Genomic DNA, 11531 nt, shown 5'->3' with positions numbered 1-11531 from the left:
TGGAAGTCAACGTGGGCTTTTTCCCAGACACTAAAAAATGGAATGAGCTTGTCCTCTTCCCTTTGTCCCACATCTCACTGGGTTCTTCCCCTTCTCCCAGTGCCTCCCTCGGTGAATGTGACCTGCAGCGAGGCCTCGGAGGGCGAGCTCACCCTGACGTGCTTGGCTTTTGGCTTCTATCCCCCACACATCTTGGTGACCTGGCTTCGGGATGTGAAGCCCCTGAGCCAGGACTCTCAGCAGTCTGGGGGTATCCAGCCTCATGGGAATGGGACCTACAGGACCTGGGTGGTCACGAGGATTTCCCAAGGAGAGGAGCAGAGGTACACCTGCTTCGTGGAACACGGCGGGGAGAATAGCACACACCCTGTGACCCCCGGTGAGCGTGGGGCCTTCCTGGTTGGGGTTCCGACCCAGGTGGGGGGATGAGGGAAGCCTCGTGGTCTGGGGTGCCCAGTGTACATCAGGCTTCTTTTTCAGGAGAGGTGCTCGTGTGGTGGAATCCGTGGGCAATTATTATTTCAGTCATCATCGCGGGTGCCATTATTACTCTTACTGCTTTGGCCTTTTATTGCTGCAAAGACACCAGATGCAGAGGCCCCAGGTGAGAAAACTGGGCACCCTGAGTGGGTGGGGGGAAGGGCTCTGCTTGGGAAGTGCATCCCCTTTCATTGCCTTCTGCGTAGATAGGAATGGATGCGACACACCTTCTCCCTGATCACCAGCGTGTAACACGAGATGAAAGTTGGGGTATTTGAGAGAGTGATTGGGAGCCTCATCTCTGTATACCCCTTGGCTCTGCCCAAAGCCAGGCAAGGCCATGGCCCCTGATGTCCAGCCAGGACCTCCTCCTGCTGCTGGGGACAGAGAGAACAGCCGTGAGAGGCCCCGGCTCCCTTCTGGGCTCTTCCATTTCTCTCTCCACATCTCAGGCTCACCAGGGCTTGTCCAGATGGGATGTTAGAGAATCACATGCTAAATCCCAGTGCCTTAGATGATCACAGAAACAGACAGAATGGGCAGTAAGAAAGTTTATCACCTAGAGGGGAGAAGTTAGAAAACAGGAGAGGAATGTGGATGAGAGTTGATGCTTCTAGTCTCTTCCCATTTGTATCCCTCCAATCTCTGTAGCCATCATGGGAAATCAAGAAAAAGACTCGTGAGGCCCAAACTGGAGGTTGCTTAATAGCCCCTGAGCCTCTTCCACTGAAGTACCCTTGGGAGCCCTACTTAGAGCAGACAGACGGGCCTTGGGCATGGTTGGTCATCCTCTGTCCGTTGTGCAGCTCCTCCACTCCCTCCTCCCGGAACTCTGTCCTAAGGTTTATTTCCTCTGGGTAACCCCTGGCCTGTGCTCTTTTCAAGTTCCCCATCCCATGTGCTCATGCTTTGTGGTGCTTCCCTGTAATTTATATGGAAGAGTAGAAAGCAGATACACCCTGACCTTTTGGGGAGGGGGACCATCCCCTTCTCAGGCTGGGGTCACTGCCTCTGAGTGTTTTCCTGTCCTGCCCTCTGGGGCACAGTCCATAGGAGCTGTTTTCAGTGGGGTTTTTAGTCCGTGCTCCTGTGCCCTCCTTGAGCCAATTCCCCTTTCTCATGGTGGTCACTGTCATGTGAACTTGGAGTAAGGATGGCCAAAAAACGATTTCCTCCACAATCAGATTGCTTGACAGGAGAGGAAGAGAAAAACAGGAAGTTTTTTCTTTTAGCCCTGAACAAATGTGATGAATGGAACAGTGGAAGGTTGGGGTGTTTGGGAGACTCGGGTCTTTCTGCTCTTTTCAGCATTTCTGTGTCCTCGGCAGGTGTGGGAACCTAGGGACGTTTCTTGTTGAACCTAATTTCTTTATCAGTTTTCCCTTCAGTCCTGAGCAAACTGGGAGGGTCGGCCACCAAACCCCACAGCAAGGGGGCCGGTTGTTTGTTACACCCAGGGCAGGTGCTGGACGGGTTTGTGGTCCTGCTCTCACCTGCACCTTCTTTCTGAGAGGGAACATTTGTCTGGTTTCCTGCAGGGCAGAACTGGTTGCCTCATATGCCAGTGTCCGTTTGCCAGGAAAAGGGTGTGAAAGCTATGTGGTAATTTGTCAAATTTCCTGCTCAATTTTATTTTTAAAGTTGTGGTAGCAATTAAACTTGCCATTGTAGCTATTTTTAAATGTACCATGAATGGCGTTACTTAAATTTGCCATGTTGTGCCACTATTACCATCATCTAATATCAAAAAATTTTAAAAACTTTTTGAAATACATTCAAACTTACACAACAGTTACAAAAATAATACAAACCCCATACAGACAACTCCAACATACCCTAACACCCTTAGGTTCCCAGATCCACCAATTTTAACTTTTTGTCACATTTGCCGCATCCTTCTATCCATCCATCTCTCTATCAATCAATCCATTTTCAGAACACTGGACTATAGGTTGTATATACATCATGTTCCTTGAATAGTTATCTGTCATGTACATGTCCTAAAAACAAGGATATTTATTTATGTACCACCTTAAGTACAATTATCAAGTTCAAGCAATTTAATATTTATATAGAGTTTAGTCTACATTCCGATTTTCTCATATGTCCCAATAACATCCCTTTGAGACTTTTCCCTTGCCAGATCTCATCCAAGATCATACATTGCATTTAATTGTCATTGTCTCTTCAGTTCTTTTTTTTTTTTTTTTAAATTGGGGGAACATATATATAATATAAACTTTTCCCTTCTCAACCACTCCTAAGCATACCATTCAATGGGATTAATCACATTTACAATATTTTGGTACCCTCACCACCTTCCATTCCTAAAACTTTCCCATCACCCCAAAGAGAAACCCTACACCCATTATGTATTAACTTACTAAACCCCCTACCCTCCACACCTGGCAATCTATATGTTAATTTCTGTCTCTGAGATTGCATGTTCTCTGATATTTTCTTTGTAGTTACTATGGAGTTTACCATCCCAAATCTGTAACAGTCTTGTTTGCTTTGATACCAACTTAACTTCAGTAGTATGCAAACACCATGTTCCTATGCTCCTCGTCCCCCTATTTTTATGTAGTTCTTGTCACAAATTACATGTTTATACATGATGTGTCCGAAACCACTGAATATCATTCCATTTTATGCATTTGTCTTTTAGATACCTTAGGAGTTACAAACCAAAATACAATAGTACTGTCATTTATTTTACTAATGTTGTTACCCTTGCCATTGGTCTGTATTTCTTTTATGCGATTTTGATCTATTGTCTATTGTCCTTTTCTTTCAACCTGCAGAACTCTCTTTAGCATCTTTGGTAAGACTGGTCTAGTGGCGACAAACTCCCTCACCTTTTGTTTATCTGGGAATGTTTTCATCTCTCCCTCATTTTTTTTCCAAGAAAGTTATTTTTATTTTAAGGAAAAAAAGAAGTTTCTACTTAGAATTCAGAAGTAATAGATAAGTAAGCTTATGGAAAGGTTGACATACAGTAGCACCATGTCCTACCCTGGTGATAACCTCAGGTATATTACATGGTTTACAAGCATTCTGGACATATGCTTCTGAAACATCTAACCGATAAGCAGTAAAGACAAGATCTCAGAATAGCTGCTTTTCTTGTTGTGTTGGTAGGCTAAGAATCCTAAGTGGGAAGCTTCTTCTTTAATCCCTGTTACCATTTCAATATTCTCACTGTAACTTGATGCTAAGGCAGCCTCCTGTCTGTGCCCAATGGGATTCCCATCCAACCTCTCTCCAGAAAACTCTTCCTTGGAAGAGCCATAGCAATATACCTGCTCATCATAAATGCTTTCATCAGCCTGTTCATCAAATTCTGCTTCCACTTTTTTTCTCCAACATGAAAGTCCTCCTCCACTCCTGAAGGCTGCACTGAGTGCTTGGTCTACATGGTATTGATGGACTAAGTGACCTGGTGCTCATCGTAGGTTGTGTGCACATCCATGCCCTTGCAAGCCTGCTCAAAGTGCTTGGGCTTCATGTGGATCCAGCATTTGTGAGCCATTATACTGGGTTTACTGTACATGGGCTGGGTGTAGTGGAACTCAGCACTGTCACTGGTCCCCTCCTCCTCATCCTGGCTTGCCATCTCAGTGCTCAGCTGGTCATGCTCTATGGATGAGTTGCTGGGTAGGTATTCGTGCTCAGTGAGCTGAGATGATAGCTCATCTTTGGTGCTCTCCTCTTCATTCTCTCCATCCCTAAGTTCTTTGGTTTTGGGGACATCAGTATGGCCTCCAGAGCCCAGTGTGAATCTCTCTACCAGGCCGTTATAACTACTGCTGCTTGGAGACTCATGATCATTGCCATGATTTAGCCTTTGACAAAGGACTGTAGGGTTTCCCTCTAAAACTTCAGTGCATTTGTCCACCACATGCCACATCTGGTGAAAGCTTGTTGCTGTTAAGTAACTGACAATTTCTGGAGCAGGCATTACTAAATGTCCTGTGTAACTAGGTGGGAGTTATGTCCTCAAACACTCTTGGGTTCAACACATCAGGCAAAACAATTCTGCTGTTTTTCAGAAGTACCTGATCACAAAAGTAGGGTGAACTGGCAGCAAGAACAGCTTTGTGTGCCCGGAAATTGTGCTTTTGGACAGCAGTGAAGACAGCACATAATTGTCCTTTCTGGTGCTGCTGGTTCAGTCTCTGCAGAATGGTGCTAGAAAAATCAGAAAATTCTACTCCAGGCTCCATTTCATCACAAATCTTGTTCAATACTAATGCAAAAATGTATTCCTGGGATAAAGTTCCTTATGTCATGGTCATCTAAAAGCAATAGGGATGAATGAGGAAGAGAGATGCATTTCTCAGTGTTGCCTCAAATTAAAATCACATTGACTTCTGTCAAGGGCTTTGTGCTCACATCACCCACCTGCAGGGCCCTCGCCGTGGGCACCAGGCCCACTCAAGTTGTCGCTGCTGCGACCGCCTCGGCCTGCCTCTCCCTCATTTTTGAAAGCCAGTTTTGCCAGTTACAGAATTCTTGAGTGGCAACTTCTTGCTTTCAGCACTTTTAAGTATGTCATCCCACTGCCTTCTTGCCACCATGGTTTCTGATGAGAAATCGGCATTTCATCTTATTGAGACTCCCTTGAACGTGACCCATTGCTTCTCTCTTGCTTTCAGCATTCTCTGTCTTTGGCATTTGACAGTTTGATCATAATATGTCATGGTATGGGTCTCTTTGGGTTTATTCTGTTTGGATTTCGTCGAGCTTCTTGGATGTATATATTCATGCCTTTCACTAAATTTGGGAAGTTTTTAGTCATTACTTCTTGAATATTCTCTCTGCCCCTTTTTTCTCTTCTCCATCTGGGACCCTCACAAGGTGTATATTGGTACACTTGATGATGTCCCACAGGGTCTCAGACTCTCTTCATTTTTTTCATTCTTTTCTTCTCTCAACTCCTTAGATTGAATAATTTCTGTTATCTTATCTTCCAGTTCACAGATTTCTTTCTTGGGCTGGCTCTAATCTGTTGAACCCCTCTAGGGTATTTTTAATTTCTGTTACTGTGATCTTCAGCTCTGTTTGCTTCCTTACTATAATTTTCATCTCTTTATTAATATTTTCTTTGTGTTCACCTATTGTTTTCTTGATTTCCTATAGTTCTTTGTCCATATTTTCTTTAGCTCTTTGAGCATTTTTAGGACTTTTTTTTTAAAAAGTCTTTGTCTTGCATGTCCCTGATCTGATCCTCCTCATTGATGATTTCTAATGGTTTAATCTTCTCTTTTGCCTGGGCCATTGCTGTTTCTTTGTATGTTTTGTCATCTTTTGTTGAAACCTGGACATTTCAATATTTTAATATGCTGTCACTGAAATTTAGACTCTCCATTGTCTGTTACTTAGGCTTGTATCCACTTAATGTTGTGACTGAGTTTTCCTTGAATGTCAGGAGCTAAAAAAAAAAAAAAACGAAAAGAAAACACCTTTCCCGGTCTTTGAAGGTTGACCTGTGTAAGTGCTGTCCTTCAGAGATTATTGTACAATGGGTTGGATGAGAATAGCTCAGGCCAAAGTCTGGTCCTTTTTGGGCATGCACATGTGACCCTAGGAATTCCCCATTCACATGCTTACAAATGTCCCCTCCTCCCTAAGAAACAGTTCCCTCTTGTCCTGGGCACTGCACTGTATACCCTACCTCCAGCAATCCCTTGCCCCAGGCAGCATGGCTAGCTGCTATCCCACAGCCTTCTGTAGGAGAGCTCCATGTGCTATCTTCTGTGTAGGACAAGTGCTGGGACTCTGAGTCCATCACCCACCTGATGGGTTGGGCTAGACACACATTCTCCCAGCATGTACTCAAGGGCCACTCTGCTCCCTCTGGAACTGGAACCCAGAATCTGTACTGCTAGTGTGGGCTGGGTCACTGGTGAGCCAGTGAGTGTTGGGGAGGGGTCAGCCAGGGCACCACGAGATCCTTACTGCTTTTAAGAAGCCTTTTTCTTAAACTGGGTCAGCTTCGCCCAGTTGCCCTGTTATTGCAGTCCTTTAACAGTTTCTTTTTTTTTTTAAATTCAGTTTTATTGAGATATATTCACATACTATACAATCATCCATAGTGTACAATCAACTGTTCACAGTACCATCATATAGTCATGCATTCATCACTCCAATCTATTTTTGACCATTTTCCTTATACCAGAAAGAATCAGAATCAGAATAAAAAATAAAAATAAAAAAGAACACCGAAGTCATCCTCCCATCCCACCCTATTTTTCATTTACTTTTTGTCCACATTTTTCTACTCATCCATTCTTACACTGGATAAAGGGAGTGCAATCCATAAGGTTTTCACAATCACACTGTCACCCCTTGTAATCTACGTTGTTATACAATCGTCTTCAAGAGTCAAGGCTACTGGGTTGGAGTTTGGTAGTTTTAGGTATTTACTTCTAGCTATTCCAATACATTAAAACCTAAAAGGTGTTATCTATATGGTGTGTAAGGATGTCCACCAGAGTGACCTCTCAACTCCATTTGAAATCTTTCAGCCACTGAAAGATTTCGTTTCATTTCACATCCCCTTTTTGGTCAAGAAGATGTTCTCAGTCCCACAATGCCAGGTCCAGATTCATCCCTGGGAGTCATATCCTGTGTTGCCAGGGAGATTTACACACCTGGGAGTCAGATCCCACATAGCTTGGAGGGCAGTGAGATCAACTGCCAAGGTGGCTTAGCTTTAACTGTTTCTTGCGCCCTAAGAAAAACATGTTTCTGCCAGTTCTTGCTGATTATTCAAAGCTTCTGTGGCAGGATGGACCTTGGAGGGTTTCATTCTGCCATCTTGGTTGGGGCAGAGAGCTATCAACTTTTTTATCATCCGAAATAGATATTCAGTACCCATTAAGCAATAAATCTCCATCTCCCTCCCCTCAACCTCTGCTCATCTCTAATCTAATTTCTCTCTCCATGCATTCACTTATTCTAGATTTTTCATATAAATGGAATCATAAACTTTTGTCCTTTCACCACTGGCTTATTTCCCTCTGTGTAATGTTTTCATGGTTCATGCATGCTGTACTATGTGTCAAAATCCAGAGTTGCCTGATTACCGTGTGCTGCATGGTGTCTGGGCCTCCTGATTGGTTTTGAGCACAGAATGTGGTCTCCCCATTAGGTAACTCTTGAGGTTCTTCCTCTAGGAGCAGTATTCTGTTACCCTTTGGCTAAGTCCTAGCTTGTACTATTTTTAAGTTCCCATAGTGTATCCTCATGCTTCTTGGTGTTTCCCTTCAGAGAATTTGGAGCAGCAGACATTCACTGACCATTTTAGGAAACAAGTCCATTCACAGAGGAGCTGTAGTAACAGTTCTATCCCGCCTCTGAGTTCTTTTCCAGTCCGGCCTCCTGGGGTATAACGGACAGGGACCATTTACAGAGGGGCATTTGCTCAGGGCTCTTGCACCCTTATCTTGCCCTTCCTGAGCTAATTCCCACTTCCTAGGTGGTCAGTGCTGAGTGAATTTGGATAAGGGAAGCCAGACAATGATTTTGGCCCCACAACCTGATGGCTTGAAAGAAGAGGAAAAGAGAAGACAGGCAGATTTGTTCTTAGTAAATAATGAGGGCAGTGCCATGAAACATAGGCAAAGGATGTGGGTGTGAGCTCAACAAGGGTGGACCTGGGTGAAGAGTCTGCAAGATCCAGGTTTTTCTGCTGTTTCTACCACTTCTGTGTGACCTCAGGAGTGGGGGAAGTGGGCAGGTGATTTCCCCTCCTTGGACCTCATTTTATCCTCTGTTAATCACATGCCTGGTGTACTTCACAGGGTAAGTGGGAGATCAGAAGAGCTGCTGTGTGAAGTTAAGGGTGGGATGCCAGATGAGTATATCCTGCCTAGCACTTGATTGGCTCGTTCTCAAAAAATCCTAAGGCCCAGGGCTTTTCTTCCTTTTTCCTTTGTTGACTTGTTCTACTTCTGTCTGTCTCTCTGAGGCTCCTTTCTTCAGGTATGGGCTCTCCTGTACTCTTCTTTCTCCTTTTTAAAAACAGCTTTATTGAGGTACAATTTATATACCACATAAAATCCACACATTGTAAGGGCGTAACTTTATCGTCTTTAATACATTTATACGCCATCATCCCAAGGTCCCATTGGCACTCAGTCTTCACTCCCACCCCAGCCCCAGGCAACTACTAATCTGCTTCTTGTCTCTACAGGTTTGCCTTTTCTAGGCATCTCATATAAATGGAACTGTATAATATGTACTTTTTTTATGGCTTAATGTTTTTGAGGTTCATTCATATCGTAATATGTGTCAGTAGTCCCTTTCTTTTTATTGCTGAACAGGGTTTCATTGTATAGATATACCACATTTTGTTTATTCCTTTGCAAGCTGATATGCAATTGGATTGTTTCCTATATTTTTGGCTATAATGAATAATGCTGCTATGATGCTTCATATACCGGTTTCTGTGTGAACATGTTTTCATTTCTCTTGTGAGATACCTACAAATGCATTTGCTGGGTCATATGGAATTTTATGTTTAACTTTTTAAGAATCTGTCAAACTTTTCCAAAATGACTCTTATTTTACATGTTCACTAGCTCTTTGCCATTTGGAGAATATTAAATAAATGGAATCATACAGTATATAAACTTTGAGGATTGACTTTTTTCACTGAGCATAATTTCCTTGAGATTAATCCAAGTTGTTGTATGTTTATAAATCATTCATTCCTTTTTCTTACTGATAGTAGTCCATGGTTTGGATATCTCACAGTTTGTTTAACCATTCATCCATTGAAGGACATGTGGCTTGTTTTCAGTTTTTGGATATTATGAAAAAAGATGCTATGAATACTTGTGTGCAGGTTTTCCTGTGAACATAAGTTTCCATTTCTCTGGGATAAATGCCCAGGAGTGCAGGTGCTAGTTGTATGGTGATTGCAAATTTAGTTTGTAGGAAACCACCATATTCTTTTCCACAGTAATCATATTTTTTATTTTAGCCATTCTGATAGGTGCATAGTGATATCTTGTGATTTAATTTGTTTACCTTAATGGTTAATGATGTTGAGTATCTTTTCATGTGCTTATTTTCCATGTGTATAGCCTCTTCAGGGAAATGTCTATTCATATTTTTTGCCCATTTCATGTACTTTAACTGGATTATTTCTGTTGAGTTTTTTTTCATTTATTTTTTTTAAATCACATTTTAAAAAAGTAGAATATAACATATATACATAAAAGTGAAAATTTTCCAAGTGCAATTTAACAAGTAGTTAGAGAGCAAATTTCAAAGAATATCATAGGTCACAACTCCAGTTTCAGTTATTTCCTTATTATGAAACATAACATATATACAAAAAGGTAGTATCTTTCAAAATACGATTTAATAAGTAGATATATAGAAAATTTCCAAAGTTATTGAGTTATAGTACCATAGTTTCACATATTTCCTTATTGTGATATATAACATATATACAAAAAGGTATAGCTTTCAAATTATAGTTCAAGTAGCTATAGAATAATTCTGTTAAGTTTTAAGAGTTCTTTTGGTATTTTATTTTTTATTAATTTTTTATTAGAGAATTTGTAGGTTTACAAAAATATCTTGTATAAAATATATAAAATACAGGGTTCCTATATAGCACCCTATTATTAACACTTTGTGTTACTGAGGTACATTTGTTATAATTCATGAAAGAATATTTTTATAATTGTACTATTATTAACTATTCTCCATCTTTTACAATAGGGTTCATTGTGTTGCAGAGGTCTATGTTTTTTCTTTTAATTTTTATTCTAGTAACATATGTGACCTAAAGGAGTTCTCTATATATTTTGTATACAATTTCTTTTAGGATATGTTGTTTGCAAATAATTTCTCCCATTCTGTAGCTTATCTTTTCATCCTCTTCACAGGTTTTTCATGGAGCAAAAGTTTTAAATTTCAGTGAGGTCCAGTTTATCAGTTTTCCTTTTATGGGTCATGCTTTCGGCGTCAAGTCTAAGACCTCTGCCTTGTTCTAGGTTCTGAAGATTTTTTCTTTTATTTTTTTCCCTAAAAGTTTAATAGTTCTAGATGTACCTTTTACATTTAAGCCTGTGATCCATTTTGAGTTAATTTTTGTATAAGGTGTGAGGTTTAGGATAAGGGTTGTTATTTTGACTGTTGATACCCACTTGCTCCAGCACCACTTGTTGGAAATGTTCTCCTTCCTCTATTTAAGTGCTTTTGCATCTTTGTAAAAAGTCAGTTGGGCATATTTGTGTGTTTTGCCCATTTTTTTTTTCTTATGCCTTTTTTAAAAAAATTAAATTCAGTTTTATTGAGATACATTCACATACCATACAATCATCCATGGTGTACAATCAACTGTTCACAGTACCATCATATAGTTGTGCATTCATCACCCCAATCAATTTTTTGAACATTTTCCTTGTACCAGAAAAAGTGAAAAAAAAAAGAATAAAAAATAAAAGTAGAAAAGAACACCCAAATCATCCCCCCCATCCCACTCCATCTTTCATTTAGTTTTTGTCCCCATTTTTCTACTCATCTATCCATATACTGAATAAAGGGAGTGCAATCCACAAGGTTTTCACAATCACACTGTCACCCCTTGTAATCTACATTGTTTTACAATCGTCTTCAAGAGTCAAAGCTACTGGGTTGGAGTTTGGTAGTTTCAGGTATTTACTTCTAGCTATTCCAATACATTAAAACCTAAAAAGTGTTATCTATATAGTGTGGAAGAATGTCCACCAGAGTGACCTCTTGACTCCATTTGAAATCTCTCAGCCACTGAAGCTTTATTTCATTTCATTTCACGTTTTGCCAATTTTTAAAATGAGTTGTCTTCTTACCAAGTTTTAAGAATCCATGTATATTCTGGATACCAGTCCTTTATCACATATATGGTTTGCTAATATTTTCTCCCTGGCTCTGGTGTCTTTTGAAGCACAAAGTTTTTCATTTTAATTAAGTCCAGTTAAACAATTTTTTTTTCATTTGTGGATCATGCTTTTGGTGTTTTACCCAAGAGATTTTTTTTGCCTAACCCA

General features: G+C 40.8%; 1 protein-coding gene and 1 pseudogene across 3 annotated transcripts in view; one reads left to right on the top strand and one right to left on the bottom strand.

Moving 5' to 3' along the window:
* The window catches only part of MICA (MHC class I polypeptide-related sequence A), a 34497-nt gene that overhangs the window by 13942 nt on the left and 9024 nt on the right, over positions 1-11531 (top strand). For all 3 annotated transcript variants that reach the window (XM_037843078.1, XM_037843079.1, XM_037843076.1), the window contains 2 exons: positions 101-379; positions 481-604. In XM_037843078.1, the coding sequence (XP_037699006.1) occupies positions 101-379; positions 481-604 (403 nt within the window). The remainder of the gene's footprint in view (positions 1-100; positions 380-480; positions 605-11531) is intronic.
* Positions 3561-4706, bottom strand: LOC119539631 (annotated as a pseudogene).

The sequence above is a fragment of the Choloepus didactylus genome, chromosome 7 (assembly GCF_015220235.1).
Source record: "Choloepus didactylus isolate mChoDid1 chromosome 7, mChoDid1.pri, whole genome shotgun sequence".
Lineage (NCBI taxonomy): Eukaryota > Metazoa > Chordata > Mammalia > Pilosa > Megalonychidae > Choloepus > Choloepus didactylus.
The sequence above is the reverse complement of the archived record's forward strand: the minus strand, read 5'-3'. Positions and strand labels throughout refer to the sequence as shown.